General features: G+C 35.6%; 1 protein-coding gene across 1 annotated transcript in view; it reads left to right on the forward strand.

Moving 5' to 3' along the window:
* The window catches only part of HDAC8 (histone deacetylase 8), a 175,511-nt gene that overhangs the window by 70,664 nt on the left and 84,513 nt on the right, over positions 1-20,334 (forward strand). Inside the window, exons 8-9 of the mRNA XM_033112386.1 lie at positions 1,670-1,842; positions 4,282-4,376. Coding sequence (XP_032968277.1) covers positions 1,670-1,842; positions 4,282-4,376 — 268 coding nt within the window. The remainder of the gene's footprint in view (positions 1-1,669; positions 1,843-4,281; positions 4,377-20,334) is intronic.

Raw genomic sequence — 20,334 nt, forward strand, 5'->3', positions numbered from 1 at the left:
AAAAAAGTTGATTACTCTTTCCTCTGTGCCATCTCTGATGTTTCATTTATCATGGTATTTTAATTATCTATTGACATAGTCTGAGTCACATGAAGATAAGAGCTGTGCCATATTCATCTTTGTTCCTGCAACATCTGGTCCAGTTATATGCTGGACTCACACACCACTCACTTAATGTTTGTGAAACGAGGGAAAGAATGAAGGAGAAAATGATCGTCTTTCTTGCCTCCCTCTCCTCCCCATGAAGCTATAAACCTTTTTAGAACAGAGATCATTCTTTCTGTGTCTCCCGGCAGCAGCTTAGGGTGCTCTGTACGCATAGATGCTCAATAAATGTTGGGTAACTATTCAGGTGGCTTATCGTCCCCCTGCACCCAGGAGATAAGCACATGAAAGAGAGAACAGGCCTGAGTAGTCCTGTATTGAGGGTCATGTGTCGTACGTTTTATAATATTCGTGTAATCTCCACAATCACTCAATATTTGCCTGTGTAGATAAGGAATCAAAACAAAACAGTCTTTTGAGTTAAAGAATGCCTCTGCAGCTGAACGCTTTTCAATAGTTTCAATGCCCTGGTTACTTGTGAATTTGGGAGATTGGCATTTTCTCTCCCAAATTCTTTTTGCAGTTTCAGAAGGATCTGGGATTTTTCTGTTTTTGCTGCACTGGTATAATTTGACATGTTGATTATGAAGGGGTTATTAACCCCAGCGTTTTTAATCACGTTTTGACTCTGCATTTTCTCAACTGTGAAGTATGTTAATTTGCACTTGTTTCTATGTCTCTGTGAGAGTTACTCAGGCCCTAGAGGACTGGTGTGTTTTGTCTGGGAACTAGATTGTAAGCCCCTTGAGAGCAGGGACCTTATAACTCCTAGGAATGCGTTCTGGACATTGTCACTGTTCAATTAATGATAACACGGGAAGCCTGACTAAGGTCATCTGTCACATTGACAACTTCCTTTTCATTTATGAGGTTCCTAACTTGGAAAAAGCTATTAGATTCATTTGATAGCATTGAATGACTTGACCCCAAATTATGCTCATTATTACGCACTACAGTTTGTTCTTTAGGGTGCTTTCAGAGTTATAATTTTGGATCGGTTGTTGCAGTTCCCTTCCCTGTAACAGTCTGCTTACATAAGAATTTGGGGGGTGGGCTGCATTTCACAATCCAGAAGTCCTTTAGTGTAATAAAAAGTAAGCTGATAACATTTATGCTTTGAAAGCATTGATAACCAGATGATAAAGTATGTTGACAGTCTTAAATTAGCAGAAATCATCCTTAATAACTATTCAATGTATATGTCTTATTTTTCCAGATTGTAAGCCAGAGTAAATGTGTACACTATGTCTTATGGCTACTGAAGTTAAATTAGTATGAATATTTCAAGGAAGTCTGGATTCTAAAACAGAAGGGCATATTCGATCCTTGCTGAAGGTGGGGGTGGAGAGAATTTTTTTGCAAGACAGTTTACTGAGGTGTCATTTACATACAGTCTGATTCACTCTTTTTAGATGGAAAGTTCGATGAGTTTGACAAATTGGGTTTTTTCCTTAAGTCTTTGCTGATTCAGCTATACCTCCAACTGGCTGCACCACCAGCACCACCCCTAAAGCAAGCTGACCTATCTTCTTGTGACATTTTGTATTTTTTCTCTTTTCCACAGTGTATTGAAGGAGGTATACATAGCCTTTAATCCCAAAGCAGTGGTCTTACAGCTGGGAGCCGATACAGTAGCTGGGGATCCCATGTGCTCCTTTAACATGACTCCAGTGGGAATTGGCAAGTGTCTAAAGTACGTCCTGCAGTGGCAATTGGCAACGCTCATTTTGGGAGGAGGTGAGTACAAAGGAAGGTCACCAGGAGAATTTGCTGACCTTCTTCCATGTTTTGTTGATTGACACTCAGGAAAACTTGACTTTCTTAGATTAGATAATGTCAACCTATCTGTGGTCCAGAAGCCTGAGGCAGTGAACTCTGCCACCTGCAAGTTCAGCATAAGGAAGTACTCTGACACATGCCTCCTGCTCAGTTTAGCATGTGCATTGACTCCTTGGCATTCTGAAATGAAATTTCCAATTCCTAAAGAAAGGTCTTTGGGTTAAAGGTGACATCAGATCTTATTAAGAATAGATGATGTTAACTGCAGTCAACTTCGGTCCATCTTCTCTCTGTAGTCTTTGATTCTCCGTTCTAGTAATCATCTTTTGGAAACATACCACTAAAATTCTAACCTTACTCAAATACATGTAGTAAACACATGAATTAATTCCACCTAAGCTGACTTCAGGAATGACTCTCCCCCAACCCCCCAAAAAACATGACTTCGTTACAATAAAGTAAAATTGAGAGATCTAGAGTCAATTGGACATTCTTGCCTTCAGTGTGTACTTAACCAACAGAAAGCTGAGTCTGTTCAATAGAAGGGACCTTTCACAACCTCAGCTGCCTTTGAAGATGTCTTGCTTAGAATCTTCTGTCTATCTATCTGGCACAGTCTTTATTTTATTGGATGAATGGATTGATGTGTTAAAATAACATGGTCAAGTAGATTGAGCTTAAAATGTATGTATTGTGCAACAGCTAATAGTTTGTTGTTTTGTCAACCAGTTGTAAAAACCAAAATTAGAGGAGATTGTGGGAAGGCCTTATGAAAATGAGTGTACATTTAATACAAACCCCCATGCCTGGTCCTTTACATTTAATACAAGCCCCCATGCCAGCGTCAAACTCTAGAAGGATCAAAACTAAAGGTGCTTACATGAGACAACCTCTTAAGAAAAGCTGGAAGGAAATGTATTTTCAATTCAGGCCAAAGATAAAATTGATAAGTACTGTGTGACATATTACTTTCCTTGACAGCATTAAGGATAGTGATTATGACACAGATACAGCTAGGGGAGAAGAAAAAAGGCCCTTTCCACAACGTACATCTGTGCGAATTTGACTTTTGTTTGAGGACAGCCTTTACTTGAGAATTTCAAAGCATCTTTGCTTTCTCAGCCCAAAGTTTTGGCTTTTGCAATATGTGTATTCCTGAAAATGCCTGTGCATAAATGGAATTTTTGCAAATCAAATCATATCGTACATACACCAGAGAGAGCTTATTACTTAAAACCTATACTGACTCTTTTTTGAAATCAAATAATCATTCCAAATAAGTTGATCTTAAAAATTCAGATTTTTCACATCAGAAGTGTTTAAAGTAATACCTGTACTACTTGACTGAAATTCTCAACCCCTAATAACACATAGACAATTAGTGGAGATGGCCACGTCCCCAAGCTTCAGTGGACATTATTGAGGCCTCAAAGACACATTCCAGAAGGCCCAGCATCCCTGACCTTTCAAGTAGCAGAAAGGCTTAAGAAAAGGGTGACCATGCGTCCCAATTTATACATGTTATCCCAGTGTCATTCTTAATAGTATCCCATTTTACTCTTAAAAGTGTACCATTTTGGATGATAAATTATATCGTCACCCTACCTAAAATAGACCAGACTCTATTTCTCTCAGGCTGCTTGGAGGTTGGGAAATCCTTCCATTTTATCCTTACACTCTTGGAATTTAGCTAACAGCCAATGTTCAAATGCTTGCATGGCAGAACGTATCTATTCAGAACAAAACTATGCTGATTATCAGCCAGTATAATATGGCTTCTGGGTGACTGTGACAGGACCTGACGAGATGGGACAGAGCGTCAGTCAACGGTCCCTTCGTCTTCTCATTGTCTTTGATCTCTGCTACTGGGCCTGCATTTTGTGGAGAAAAGGAATGCTGATATTAAAAGAAGGAAGTCTTTTTTTTTCCTGTTAGCATTTTCCTTTTCTCTTTCCTGGACGTATCTAGGACTATATCTGCCAATAGCTTTAACATACAAATCACATGCAGCAGCCATTGTATCAGATTGTTGCAAAATGCACTGCACAAACCTTCACGTTGGGTAGGTCACCTCAAGAGATCTGGGTTCTCAGGGATCTTGCCGATGACTTGATGGAATTGAGGAGCCTGGAGTCCTCAGGCGCATATTTGTTCAGAGATGAGGACCTTTTTAATCTTTGTCGGCCTTGGACTGTGCATGGTCTGACTGATGCACTAAAGTCTGCCTACTAGGTGGTTTAAAAAGATCATAAAGGGGTGTTTGGGTGAAATTCTGCAAGGTAGACAGGTCTTTTTATCCCTTTTATTAAAACATTTTTCTCTCCTTCCTTACCCCCTTCCCTCTCCTGCTGTTTTGTGACTATTCTTTCCTAACTTCACAATTCTTGATGGAGACAGGAGGCTATAACCTTGCCAACACGGCTCGATGTTGGACATACTTGACCGGGGTCGTCCTAGGGAAAACACTATCCTCTGAGATCCCAGATCATGAGGTAAGTAAGGCTCTGACAAGTCCTCTCTTCTTTAAGGGGAAGAGCTGAGTCATTCCACCTAATCAAAATCACGTCCTCGCCACTCAATACCGTTTTGTTGAGAGACACTCCAATAACAATAACACACTGTCTTGGCAGAATAGTGGACTCTTGTTCCAAAATACCCAAGACCTCTGCCTTTTTTACAAGAGATCTCAAAGGCCAACCAACTTTAATTTCTCAATTAATTACAGAGACTGTGGGAAGGGGTCACCTGTTCACACAAAGAACTCTTTAGAATATGTACATATTTTCGTCCCCTAGCCTCAAAATAGAAGGGGCACTTTTCTAAATGTATAAGCTGGGTTCTCGTCTATCTTTCAAAAGTCATAGGTGGTATGGCTCACCTATGTTCTTTAATGGTAGTCCTGGTCTCTCAGTTTTCTTTGACTAATGTAAACTGTAAGAAACACATAACCACCACAAAGACAGCTCTGGTGTTTTTCCAATGATTAGTGGCACACAGAGGTTGGGGCAGGACCATCCATAACGCAAAACATGTTGTTTGAACCCTTGTCATTTTCTTTAATCATATGACATGGGCTTTATGTTTTCCACAGCAAAGATGTCTGTTCTAGTTTCCCCAAAACAGGTTCATAGAAAGCTGTCTGGGACCTGTGAGTGTGCTGGTAATCCCTTACCTGAAGGTGTGCCCCCTTCTCTTCCCACCACCCCACACCTGGCAGGAAACATGTTATCACAGATCAAGATGTGTAGCCACAGGTCCTAGATGGTGTGACATATAATAATGAGCCAGTGCCTGCCTCCCCGCTTTCTCAGCTTTTTCCCGAGATAGTACTTTGGTTATAACATTTTGATTCCTGCCACATGTGGAAGCTGCACACTTGGGAACATTATGCTTTTGAAAGTTACTATTATTTTTTAAAAAATTAAAAACAACTTAAACTAATTTCCTTCCAATTTTCTTCTAACCATGGATGAGGTATAATATCTATCTCAGAAAAATCACTCATGGTGTCTAGAATACAAAGAGAAGGTAAACTATAATTTGAGACAATTTGCTGGTGTCAGGGTTAATAGAAGTCTCTTTTCTTGACTTGACTTACCTTTATTCAGTACCTGAAAGCTTTATGAAATATAAAGGTAAGTGAACAAATTACATTTGTGAACAAATGTAATTGCTGTTATTGCTGTGGGAATATCTCAGATTGCATTGTGATTTTAAGAACTGAGACTTTCAAAACTGATCAAGTTATGTCAAAAGGAGTTTTAAACTATAGAATGCATAGATTCATCTCTCTTAAAAGGCTGACAAAATTTTAATAAAGATGACTATTGCCTCTGGTACCTGGAGAAGCGATGTGCCTCAGTGGGTGTGGCCTTGGCTTTGGAAGAGAGACGTGTCCTGTTTTTATACTGACATATTCTGCCAGCTTAAATGAGATATAATGTATATCAAGAAACTCACACACACTTCTTGGCACATAATAGGTACTTTTGAAATGCAAATTTTCTCCTTCCACTTTGCATGCTCCTAACGATTTCTTATACCTGACATTTATGACTTTGTCATTGATAAATTTGTCCAAACCCTTTTTGAATCCCTTCTATCATATCCTTCCTTCTGGTATTAGAGATGTGAGTCATCCAAGAAGGAACAAAGAAGAAAATTGAAATGACAGTCTTCCAGGTACAATAATATAATACTTTAATGAAAATTGTCAAAAATAGACTACCTAGTGTGACGGTGTATATAAGTTTCATGCCACAGTACACAGTTGCACACAAATATGCTTCTGGACCTCTGTAATCAGATCAACAAATGGTAGATCAAAAAATATTTCCTGAGCACCCATTGTGTGCCAGGCACTATGCTAGGTATCTTGGAAGATGCAAAGACGCCAAGATCTCATTCCCTACCTCAAGCAGACAGGAAGGAGGATGCTATAAGTGCTGGAGGGATATGTAGATACACAAATAATTATATTAGAGAGCAGAATAAGAACCACAAGACAGTAGGGACAGTGGCTGTGGAGGTGTGCATCAGATAGAAATAGGAAACGCAGGTGTGTGCAAAGTACCCTGCCCTCCAGGAGCTGAAAATATAATTGAAAATCTAGTCGGTGACCGACCCCCTCACTATCTTCACTCTCAGTCCTGGGCTTTTGTTCTTCCACCTCCTGTGACAATAATGCTCCTCCTCCTCCAAATGCGTTCCCCTCACCTCTCTACTGTCTTCCTAGGTCCTGCTTCCAGCCCTATGCCTTTAAACATCCTTTAACTAAATATACACAAGGCCTTTCAGCTCTCCCTTCACATTCATTTGTTCCTTCATTCATTTAACAAATATTCATTGGGCCCCTACTACTTGCCAGGCCCTATTCAGACCTGGATTCAGAGATACAAAGACTAACAAAATAAACCCAGCACCCTCAAAAATCTCATCATCTAATAAAGGCAACAGAACAGTGTGCTGAAATCCGGGAGAGTTGAGGAGCATAGAGGAATTGTTTCATCAAGATTTTGAACTGAATCTTGGAGGTTGATTGGGACTTTGCCAGGTGAAGAAGTAGGGAAGGCATTGTAGGCAAAGGAAACAGAGATTGGAAGGGACCTGGTGCTCCATGGGACTGGCGAGAAGTTTGATATAGAACATAGGCTTTATGAGAGAGAAAAGGAAGGATTAAGTCTTAATGGACACTGGAGCCAGATTATGAAAACACTTGAATACTACACTAAAGAGCTTACACTTTTTTTTCTGTGAAAACAGATGAGCATTGGTTTTTAGAAAACTCACTTGGTAGAGCATGGGAGATAGGTTGCAAAAGGGGGAGACTTGAGAAAAGCAAACCTGTTAAACTCCTCTAACATTCTGGTCTGCACCATTCATCTGCTCAGCTGTGTTTTGATTGTCTGCATTCCCCTTAATGCTTAGCAGGGTGGTTACCAGCCCCCTAGTTGGTGTTCATTCATTGAATGAACAACTGGATAAATGAGTGCTTGAATAATACGTGTCTCAGCATTCACATTGGAAAACTTCTGTTTTTAAGATGGAAGAATTAGATGCATAGTCTAGTCTTTTTCTGGAAACACTTTAACCCCAGTAGCAACTGTTCATCCTTTGCAAGAAGTACAAGGTGGATACCACCTGTAGGAAATAGATGTATCCCTGGGAAAACACTAGATTGCCAATGAACCAAGGGAGTTGGGAAGGCAAGCCCAGCACAAATATTAGAAGTGATTACTGGTGACATTTTATTCATAACCCTCATAAAATACAAAACTAGAGGTGCCATAAAGCCAGTGATCAGGGAGTTCGTCCCAGCCCAAGAATTGGGGAGCCAGCTTGGCCAGCCTAGAGGAATGGAGCATGCCCATATGACAGGCCCAGGTATCTCGACCAAAGGGAAAGCCCAAAGGTGACATGAGGTCCCATAAAAAGACCAGTACATTACTAATTTAGCAAATCGCCCACTCCATGTAATAAGGCTTATGGACTATTATATGTAAGAAATGTTTTGTAGTCCAGTAATACTATTTGGATCCTATGATCTAAGCTAGAGTACAGCAGTTATATGATATTGTATACCCATATATATGTATATGTATACATATATACGGATGTATCACATATATGTATATACCTGAATCATCAGGTAGATTTATAAACAAAATTTACAAGCAAAAAATATTTCCTTAGCCAGCTACTTTTGATGGACTGGTTGGATAAACTATGCCTCCTTCATATGAGGGAATATATGTAGCCATTGAAAAGAATTAAGTTGAATTTATATACAAGTATATGCTGCTAATATAAAACAGGCTTACTTTGCAATCTGTAGATTATACTGAATCTGTAGATTGATTTGGGGAGAAATACCATCTTAACAATATTTAATCTTTAATCCATGAATTTGGTATATCTTTCCATTACTTAAGTCTTTAATTTCAAATTTTTAATTTATACTTTTCAGCAAACAGTTCGTGTACAAATTTTGTTAAATTTATCCCTAAGTATATCATGCTTTTGATGTTACTATAAATGGTATTTTTTAATTTCAATTTCCAATTGTTTGTTTCTAGACTATAGAAATACAATTGATTTTTTTATATTGATCTTGAATAATGTAACATTGCTAAACTCATTAGAGGTAGTAGCTCTTTTCTTGTAGATTCCTTAGCATATTCCATGTATACAAACATGTCATCTGTGAATAAAGAGAGTTATACTTATTTCTTTACAATCTTCATGCCTTTTATTTCTTTTTCTTGCCTTATTACACTGGTTGGTACCTCCAATGCCATGTTGAATAGAAGTGATGAAAGTGAACATCGTTGTCTTGTTCCTGATCTAGGGCGAAAGCGCTTAATCTTTCACTGTGAATGTGATGTTAGCTGTAGACTGTTTTGTTTTGTTTTGTTTTTTAATAAATGTCCTTTATTAGGTTGAAAAAGTTCCTTCTGTTCCTAATTTACTGAGAATTTTTCTCACAAATAAGTGTTGGATTTTGTCAAGTGCTTTTCCGTCACCTATTGAAATGATCCAATGGTGTCCTCTTCATCTGTTAATACAGTAAATTGCAGTAATTGTTACTTTATTTTCATGTTAAACTAACCTTACATTCCTGGGATAAAACCTACTTGGTCGTGGTGTATTATCCTTTTTATGTATTGCTGGATTTAGTTTGCAGAAATTTTGTCAAGGAATTTTGTGTCTATGTTGGTGAGGAATGTTGACCTGTTGTTTTCTTTTCTTGTAGTGTCTCTGTCTCGTTTTGATATCAGGGCAATGCCGATCTTACAAAATGACTTGGGAAGTTTCCCTGCCTCCTATTTGCTGAAAGAGTTTATATAAAATTAATACTATGTCTTACTTAAATGTTTGATAGATTTCACCAGTGAAAACATTTGAGCCTGGAGTTTTCCTCATGGGAAAGTTTTTAATTATGAATTCTATTTCTTTACTAGTTACATGGCATTCATATTTTCTATTTCTTCTTGCTTCCATGTTGATAATTTGTCAGCAAGGAATTTGCCAATTCACTTATAATATTCCCTTATTATTCTTTTAATGTCTGTAGGAGCTGTAGTGATATCCCTTCTTTCCTTCCTAATATTGCTAATTTCTGTCCTTTTTCCTTGATCATTTTAGCTTGTGGTTTATCAGTTTTATTGAACTGTAGTTTTTTGTTTCGTTTTTTCAAAGAACCAGCTTTTGGTTTCATTAACTTTATTTTTCTCTTTTCTATTTCATTTTTTCTGCTCATATCTTTGTTATATCCTTTCTTCTCCTTACTTTGTGTTGATTTTTAGTTCTTTTTCTAGTTTCTTATGATAGAAACTTAGTTCATTGATTTTAAACATTTCTTCTTTTCTAATATAAGCATTTTATGTTATAAATTTCTACCTCAGCGCTGTTTTACCTGCATCCAACAAATTTTGACATGTTGTTTTCATTTTTATTCAGTTCAAAGTATTTTCTAATTTTCTTCTTTGACTGATGAGGTTATTTAGAAGTGTGGACTTTTAAAAATTAAACTCCAAACATTTGAGGACTTTCCAGACATTTTTCTATTTATATTAATTTAAATTTAATTTTGTTGTGCTCAGGTAACATACTTTGCATGATTTCAATACTTTTCAGTACTTTTATATTTATTGAAATTTGTTTTATGAGCCAGTGTATGATCTATTTTGGTGAATGTTTCCTGTGCAACTTGCAAAGAATGTGTATTTTGCTGTTATTGGACAGCATTTTCTATCATTATGAATTAGGTCAGGTTGGTTAAGAGTATTATTTATGTCTTCTATATCCCTGATTTTATTGTCTGCTTGTTCTGTCAACTACTGAGAGAGTTGAAATCTCCAGCCAAGATTTTGGATTTGGCTATTTTTCCTTTCAGTTGTGTCAGCTTGGTTTCATATACTTTTGAAGCTTTCTTATTAGATGTGTACATATTTAGGGTTATTATATGTTCTTGATGAATTGATCCCTTTATTATTATGAAATGTCCCTCTTTATCTCTGCTAATTTTCCTTGTTCTGAAGTGTACTTTGCTTGATTTTAATATTGTCATACCTGTTTCCTTTTGATTATTTTTGCATGGTATATCTTTTTCTGTCCTTTTACTTTTAACCTATTTGTAGCTTCATATTTAATTTGTATTTCACATAGACAGCATATGGTTGGGTCATGATTTTTTATCCAGTTTGACAATCTCTGCCTTTTTGTTGGGATACCTAGACCGCTTATATTTAAATAAATTATTTATATGTTTAGGTTTAAACTCATCTTCCTATTTGTTTTCTTTTTGTCCCATCTGTTCTTTGTTCCTTTCTATTTTCCTGACTTCTTTTGAATTAAATAAATATTTTGGGGGGATTTCCTTTATCTCCATTATTTGCTAGTTAGCTATAACTCTTTCTTATGGGTGTGTGTGTGTGTGTGTGTGTGTGTGTGTGTATGTGTGGTTGCTCTGAGGTTTACAGTATGCATTTTTAACATCATAGTCTAGCTTCAAATAGTATTACATTACTTCATGAATAATATAGCGGTCTTATGACAATATTCTTCCACTCTTCCCTTTTTCTTTCTTTGTGCTATGGTAGTCATATATTTTACTTTTGCATATGTTACTGTCTTACTTTAAACAGTCAATTCTACTTTTGTAATTTTGAAAATATTTATTAATTTATTTAAAATTAGAAAAATAAGTCCAGTACACTGTAGCACAAATAACATGTTGTGATAAAGAATAACTGTATTTTCCAAGACAAAAAGAAATTTCATGAGAAGATGGCACTGCTATACATTTGTGCACATCTGTAACATCTGGCATAATAGATGACAGTTGACTTCTCATACATGCCTCTACATTCAGTGTGTTCTGACGCTCTTTCTGTTAAATTATATGAAGAAAATTCAGCCTCACATAGATATGGAGTTGGAAAAGGGAGAAGTATTTTAATAACCTTTGCTGATAATTATGGATATTCTTTGATACTACACAAAAACTCTACAAATGGTAGTTTCTTAAAGGTTAATGCTGGTGGAATCTGAAACCATATCAATGAACTTTTTATATACTGTTACATTAAAATTCGGTCATCTTGTACTTTGAATGGATATTTGACCCATCTTATACGTATTGATTATTTGGAAAATATTGGTTCACTGAGTTATGCAAATATTACAAATGTTGAAACATTTTATGCAATGTCAAAAAAATCACATTACTGGTATCACTGTTGATCTTATTGGGATAAAGCTTAAGTTTTGGGAAGCTGTCAAGCTTACAGTCGCAGAATGACGTTTTTCAAAAGTCTAATTTTCACTCAGAAATGTGAATATTATCATTGGGAACAAATAATGTCAGTTGTCTACCCTAAAGTGATAGGCTCACTTCATTTTTGGGAAAATATTTGCCAAATACCCAAGTATTTAGTCATGGTTTTCCCCTCAGTTGTTCTTCCAAGCAAAAATGGTGTTGCATGAAAAGTGGCTAGTGAAGCCACATCTTAATCACAGGTGTGCTTTTCCTCCAGCTAACCATCGTAGTAGTTTATAACAGAAGCACCTTCTGCATACCTCCTATTTTGTCACACAACATTAAATCCAGGATCATGCTTTAATCATTTATAGTGCTTCACCAAGGACAATCTTAAGTAAAATTGTTTTTGTTTGTTTGGTTTGGTTTGGTTTGGTTTTTTACTGTGAGTACATGAAAGTAAAGAATAAAATATCTGCAGGTATTCTCTGGTACTACTGCCTTAATCCGTACCGTGATGCCAGCAGTTTCACCCGCCACTGCTTTTGCACTTCCATGCAAATATAAACAAAGTTGTTCCAGGATAAACCATGAGATTCAAACAAGTTATTCAGCACTTTCAATATTTTAGTACTACTTGTGTTTGTTGCCAACCATTTACATAAAACAGATCTTCTTCAAAGATCAGTTAGTGCTGATATCACGTGACTACCAGCACAATAGCAAGTCTGGCCACATTTGTAGACTTGTCTGTAAAGTAAAAGTGCAATTCTGCAAATGAAATAACAACTAGGTCTTCATGTTTAGAGCTAAATGTTTAAATAAACAAGTTACTGTGCCATTGAGAAGAGGCAGTACTGTGGGTGATTTACTAACTTTTCATCTAGTAGGCATTGAGCAATGTCCACTGTCTAAGGCTTTATTGGTCTCTAAGCCCATGCAGTGCAATGCTTCAGTGACTTTCATTTCTACTTTAAAAGCTCTAACAATTTTTTATTTTTGATAAGCTCATCATGTCTACACTTAAAATTATTCAATTTCCCTTTAACAATGAATGAATGATCTGAAAATGATGGCACCACTTAAATAGCTGATTATTTTTAAGCTAGGAAAATGTTCTATGCATAAGACACTGTAAGGTAAATTAATGACAAATATAAAGATAATTTTAATCATATTTTTGTTTCTTATTTACAATTTCACCCTATGTCTTTGAAGTAAATGTTTTCCTCCCACGAGTCAGAGCCCTCACTGATATTTCAGTTTCATCTTTTTCAGCTTCTTTAAACATGTTGTAGCTCTGGTTTGAGAAAGCAAGACTTCTAATCTCCCTTTATTAAGTCAACAATCCATTCTTGTTGTGTTTCTAACTAGGTAGAAGTAAAATTCTGGGATTTCAAAACTAGTAAAGTTACAGATTTTAGATCAAGTATAACTAAGGGTAACTTTTCCATGTCCCTATTGTGGTTAGGGAGTCCAGGCACAGGTCATGGCGCCAGTACTTCAGAGGAAAGAACTAAGAAATTTAAAGGAAGGGGTGGAAGAGAAGATCTAGAGCACAACCAGACCAGAGGTCTCATAGTACGGGCACCAGCTGTATGGTCCCTAGCAGGGGGTGCAGGTAGGCCAGACAGCTACTCGTACCAGCCAAGGGATTCAATGCTCAAGCTGGAATGCACCAGCTCTGAACAGCTCTGGACTATAACCCCTGTATCCCCGGCTGGGCTATGCCATCTTTAGGCTGGACTACATTGCTCATTTATTCTGCCACCAGACTAATAGCCTGCCTCACTCCTCCATGGCCTTCAGTGGCACTTCTTTGTCGTCAGCACATATGCAGCCACCACTGGACCTGCTGCTCCCAACAGGGCCCTGAATTGTCATTTAAAGAAATGAAAAGATGCAAATATATGGTGATGGAAGGAGAACTGACTCTGGGTGGTGAACACACAATGGGATTTATAGATGATGTAATACACAATTGTACACCTGAAATCTATGTAACTTTACTAACAATTGTCACCCCAATAAACTTTAATTTAAAATTAATTAATTAATTAATCAGTTAATTAATTAATTTTGAAAAAGGAAAAAGAAATGAACAGATGAGTAAGAAAATATCTTTTATAATTATCTATATATGTGCTTTTCCCAGCATTTTCCAATCCTTTGTGCAGATCCAGGTTTCCATCTGGTAAAAGTTACATTCTGCCTAAAGAACTTCAGTTAATTTTTCTTATAATGTAAGGTCTGCTTGCAATAAATTCAGCTTTTGTTTGAAAAGTCTCTATTTTGTCTTCATCTTTTTTTTTAATTAAATTTATTGGGATGACAATGGTTAGTAAAACTACATAGGTTTCAAGTGTACAATTCTGTAATGTATCATCTGTATATCACATTGTGTGTTCAACACCCAGAGTCAGTTCTCGTTCCATCACCAATATATTTGACCCCCTTTGCCCTCATCTACTACCCAGCCCCTTTATCCTCGGGTAACCACTAAATTCATCTTTGAAGGATATGTTCACTGTGTATAAAGTTCTAGGTTAATTTTTTTTCAGAACTTTAAAGGTATCATTCCATTGTTTTGTTTCTTGCATATTTCCTCATGAGAACTCTGTTAACAATCTTTGTCCCTTTTATAATGTGTGCCCTTTTTTCTGGCTGCTTTTAACTTTTCTCTTTGTGACTAGTTTTCAGCTGCTTGATTAACGGTTTGCCCTGGTATGGTTTTCTTTGTGTTTATCCTGTTTTGGGGTTTATGGAGCTTCTAGGATCTGAGAGTTTATTGTTTTTATCCAATTTGGAAATATTTCAGCTATTATTTCTTTTTTGTCCTTTCTTTTCTCTACTTCTAATTCCAGTTAAACATATGTTAGACCACTTTTATTATCCCATATGTCACTGCAACACTTTTAATTTTTTTTGGTCATTTATTTCTCTCTGTGATTCATTTTAGAGAGTATCTGTTGCTTTGCCGTAAAGTTTATTGATCTTTTCTTCTGCAGTTTTTAACTGCTGTTAATGCCATCCAGTGAAATAATCCTTTCAAATATTATATTTTTCACATCTAGAGTTTCTGTTTTAAAAAATATCTTCCAATAACATAAAATATTTTTTTAAAAAAAAGATAACCAGGAAAAAAATCTTCCATTTCTCTGATCATTGTGTTCATATTTTCCTTACATCCTTGAACATATTGAGCATATTTATAATAGCTGTTTTAGGGTCCTTATCTATTAATCTATTATCTCTGTCATTTATGAATCTGTTTCTATTGACTGATTTTTCTCCAGTCTCTAGATCACATTTTCTTGCTTCCTTGTATGTTTAGTAATCTTTTTTAAAATTGGACATCCAACATTGTGAATTTTACATTGTTGAGTGCTGGATTTCTTTGTATTAATTCAGAGAGGATTGTGCTTTTTCTGATAGACAACTTATGAATCAGTTTGATCCTTTTAAGGTTTGTTTTTAATCTCATTTAAAATAGGTCTTGAGTAGTCTTTATTCTTGGGCTAATTTAGCTCATTTTGAAAGCACTGCCCCTCTGAAGTCTCTGTTGATGCTCCGTATATTCAGTGAGGTCTCTCCACTTTGGCCCTATGTGAACTCTAGGAACTGTTCACCTTACAACTCCTGAGTAATTGTTTCCCTAGAAGTTTTTCTAGACCATCTTTATGAAGTTTTACCCTGCACATATTCAGATTGATATTCATCAAAAAACTCAAGGGGACTTCTATGCATATTTCTAGCACTTTTTTTTTTTTTGGCTTAGCTCCACCCCACAATTTCCAACTACCTTGGCCTTTCTGAATTGCAGTCTCTGTCTCCTCTACTCAGAGATTGACAGGCTATGTTTGGATTCCCCCTCATCCCTGTACCATAGTCCAAGGATTAATTCCAGGACAAAAGCTGGGGTGATGATAGCACTCACCCTATTTGTATTCCTTTTCTCTCAGATCACTAGCTTGTATTGCATATTGTCCAGTGTCTGAAAATGTGTTTCTTATATTTTGTCAATTTTCCAGTTGTTTCTAAAGAGAAAATAATTCCACATTCTCTTTCCCCTCATAGCCTTTACTTATCTGCTTTCCATTTTTTTTCTGCCTACACTTTTGAAGGATATTTTTGCTGGATAGAAAATTCTAGTTTGACTTTTCTCATGTTCTTCTGGTCTCCATCATTTCTGATGGAAAGTCAGTCTTGTTTTCAGTCATCGTTTCACTGTATGTGATATGTTTTTATTTTTCCTCTGGCTGCCTTTACAAATTTATGTTTGGTTTTCAGAACTTTGATTACGATGTACCTCAGGGTAGTTTTCTTTGTATTTATCCTACTTGGGGTTCCCTGAGTTCCTGAATCTGTGAGTTGCAGTTTGGGATAGAATTTGAAAAATTGCCCGCTGGAATTTCTTCACATTCATTTTTGCCCTATTTTATCTCTCCTGTCTTTTTGGGATTTATGTGTGTTTGATGGATCGACACTGTCCTATGAGTCACTGAACCTCTCATCCCTTTTTTCCAATATTTTTTTCTTCTATGCTTCAGTTCACTTCATTGATCTATCTTCAAGCATATTAATTCTTTCGTCTTTAGTATCAATCTGCCATCCAACAAATTTTTTATCCCACCAACGATTTTTTTTAAATTTCTTCATTTTGAAATGGTTTTTAGATCCAAAGACAATTTCAAAAATGTACAAAGAGGTTCCATGTACACTTCACCCAATTTCTCCCAATGGTAATATGTTATATAATTTTAATATAATATCAAAACCAAGAAATCAACATTGGTACAATCGACAGAGCTTATTAAGATTTCACCAATTTTACGTACACTCATTTGTGTGTGTATGTGTATGTGTGTATGTGTGTGTAGGTGTGTGTATGTGTATTAATCCTATGCAATGTTATCACATGTATAATTGATGTAACCACTACCACAGTTAGGATGCAGAACTGTTCCATCACCACAAAGACCTCTCTTGTGCTACTCTTTTATAATCACACCTGCCTTCTTCACTTCCTCCACTCCATGTCTAATCCCTAGAAGCCGCTAATCTGTTCTTCATGTCTATAGTTTTTTCATTTAGAGAATGTGATATAAGTGGAATCTGGCAGTGTGTGACCTTTTGAGATTGGCTTTTTCACTTAGTATAATTCCCTTGAGATATGTCCAGGTTGTTCATGCATCAATAGTTCATTTCTTTTTGTTGCTGAATAGTATTCCATGGTATAGATGTACCACAGTTTGTTTAACCATTGAAGAACATTTGGGTAGTTTCCAATTTGGGGCTATTAAAATTAAACATTCATGTACAGTTTTTGTGTGAATGTACATTTTCATATCTCTGGGATCAATGCCCAGGAATGCAATTGCTGGATCATATGCTAAGGATAGGTATACTTTTTAAAGAAATTGCTACTTATATTTTCTTTTTATTACTGCTTACATAATATGTCTTTGTAATGTAGTATATCTTTTCCAATCAATTGAAATGTTTATTTCAATTTCTCTGTATCATTATATTTGAAATGACTTTCATGTAGACAAAATATAGTTGAGTTGTTTTCTTTACCCATTCTGCCAATCTCTGTCTTTTAATTGGTGTGTTTAGACCATTTGCTTTTAAAGTAGTTATTGATATATTAGGATTAAAGTCTGCCTTTTTATCTGTTTCTTCACTTTTTATTCCCTCCTGCCTTCCTGTGGATTTATTGGACATTTGTTATGAATTCCATTTTTTATTTATCTGTAGTACTTTTGATTTATATAGATTTTTTTTTTAGTGGTTGCTTTAGGTATTTGATCATATACATATAATTTATCACAATCTATTGATATTGACATTTTGCCACTTTGAGTGAACTATAGAAACCTTACCTGCCTTTATGTCCCTTTACCTTCCTCTCTAAAATAATGTCTTAAATTTTTCCTCTACATACATTGAGAATCACATCAGACAGTGTTGTAGTTTTTGCTTCAAATATCAAACATAATTTTTAAAATTCAAGAGGACTAGGAAAGTCTTCTGTCTTTATCCATATTTTTACCCTTTCTGTTATCCTTTCTTCCTTCTTGATGCTCTAATATTTCTTCTTTTATCATTTTTCTTTCTGTTTGGAGAAATTCTTTTGGCCATTCTTTTAGGGCAAGTCTGAAGAAGACAAATATCTTTGTTTTCCTTCTGCCTTAATTTCTCTTTTCTTGATTTCTCTTTCATTCCTGAAGGATATTTTCACTGGTTATAGAATTCTGGGTCAGTAGTGCTTTTCTTCCAGCACTTAAAAAAAAAGTGCTTTTACCTTCTGGTCTCCGTGGTCTCTGATGAGACATCCACTGTCATTCAAATCATTGTTCCCATATACCGTGTTTCCCGGAAAATAAGCCCTAGCATGATTTTTCAGGATGCAATCCCCTGAACATAAGCCCTAATGCGTCTTTTGGAGCAAACCTTAATGTAAGACCTGGTCTTATTTGGGGGGAAACACAGTAGATGCAAATATAAAATGATGCATCACTTCTCTCTACCTGATTTTAAGGTTTTTATTTTGGGGTTTTTTTCTTGTCTTTATTTTTCAGATATTTGATTATGATGTGACTTGGAGTAGATTTTTTGGGGGTTTATGCTTTTGGGGATTCATTCAGGTTCTTGAATTTGTGGTATTATGTCTTTTACCAAATTTGGGGACGTTTCAGCCATTATTTCTTTGAATATTTTTTTTAAATGCCCCCTTCTTTATTTTCTCTTTCTGGGACTCTGATGACATAAATGTTTGATCTTTTGTTCTTGTCCCACAGGACCCTGTTCATTATATTTCAGTTCTTTTGTTTCTCTTGTTCAGATTGGGTAATTTTTGTTGTATTTTCAAATTCACTGGTTCTTTTTAATATATATATATATATATATATATATATATATATATATATATATATATATATATTTGTTAGGTTTTTTTTACACTGATTCTTTCACTGTTATCTCCATTCTTCTATTTAGCCCATCCAGTAAGTTTGGGTTTTTTGTTTGGTTGGTTGGTTGGTTATTATATTTTTCGGTTCTAAAATCTCCATTCTTTATGTTTTCTATTTCTTTGTTTATAGTTTGTAATTTTTCATTTTGTTTGCAACATGCTTGTAATTGCTTCTTGAAAAATTTTTATGATGGCTGCCTTAAAATTCATGTCAGATAATTCGAACATATATGTCATCTTGGTATTAATATCTGTTTATTGTCTTTTCTCATTCAAGTTGAGATGTTCCTGATTCTTGGTATGATGAGTGAATTTATATTTGAATCTGGAGATCTTGGATCTTATATTATGAGACTCTGGCAACTCTGAACTCTGTGTTCTGAATCCTCAGGCTAATAAGCCTGCAGATTCCTGCTTGAGCTCTATCACACAGCACACAAAAAATATATATAACTATGATACTTATCCAGTGTAGTTCCCTTCTTTCAAGGGTTGAATTCCCTCTAGTTTCTGCCTGTTTTTTGATTCTCTCTAATACCTTCAATTTTTCATGATGGTTAGTTAGTCTGATAGAAGCTATTCTGTTATTACCAGAATTTAGAAATCACGATTTACTTTTCATTGTATACCTTTTAGTACCTTTTGAAGTTTTTACTATGTATGTATGACTTCTTTAAAAATGTAAATTTTTGAAATTAAAGTGAAAGAAATTAATAAGTACATTTATCAGACATACCTACTTTAATTCACCAGCTCCAGGAAGTGATCATAATAACAATATATATTAGATAAGGAAATAATTTAACCAGTCTGTGCCTCAGTTTCCTCACCTATAAAATGGGGGTTACTATAAGGATTAAATGTATTAATCTAGGGAAAATGCTTAGAACAGTAGCTGGAATATATAAATTATATATACATATATATAAAAATGAATATATAATATATGAATAATATAAATTAAATTTTAGATATTATTATTGCCAATATCAGAAATATTGGGAAAACTCCTCACAGCTAGGGAATTCCTTCTTCTTAGTCCTTCAATGCTGAGGATTTGGTACCCAGTAAGTGCCTAATAAATTTTTAAAAATGAACATAGTGCTGCTGTATTGGATACTAAGTGGATTTAGCCTAATTGGCCTTGCTGACACAGAGCTCACAGAACAAAATATTGAAAATATATCTAAATGAAATATTATCATTTTACATGAACAAATGTGAGTATGAGTGAAAACAAGTGCTAGAAATTTTACATTTGAGTTTTATATTTAGATAAGATCATAATACCAGCAAATGATCCTCCTATTGTAGAAAGGCTTCATTGAGGTCGGATTTAAGAACTGTTTGAATGAGGAATGAACTTAACATTAAGTACCATTTATAACCCATGTAAGTATATCCATATGCTAGGTCCTTTATATACATTAATCTCATTTATGTTTCTTAGCAGCCCTGGGAGGCATTACCCTCATTTACCTGTGAGAAAAGTAAGACTCAGAACATAACTTGGCCAGGATTAAAAAGAACAGAGCCAGTAAAATAGCAGAGCCAATACGGAAACTCAAATTTTTCAGATTTCTGGGCTTATCCTCTTTTCCTTACTTTCAGTGAGAAGACCCTGGGTTTTAGTATAAAGAATGCATGGGAGAAAACAAACATTTATCAAACCTCTGCTGCTGGCCAGACAGTGTGCCACAAGCATTATTTCATT

Source organism: Rhinolophus ferrumequinum, chromosome X (assembly GCF_004115265.2).
Source record: "Rhinolophus ferrumequinum isolate MPI-CBG mRhiFer1 chromosome X, mRhiFer1_v1.p, whole genome shotgun sequence".
NCBI classification, from domain to species: domain Eukaryota; kingdom Metazoa; phylum Chordata; class Mammalia; order Chiroptera; family Rhinolophidae; genus Rhinolophus; species Rhinolophus ferrumequinum.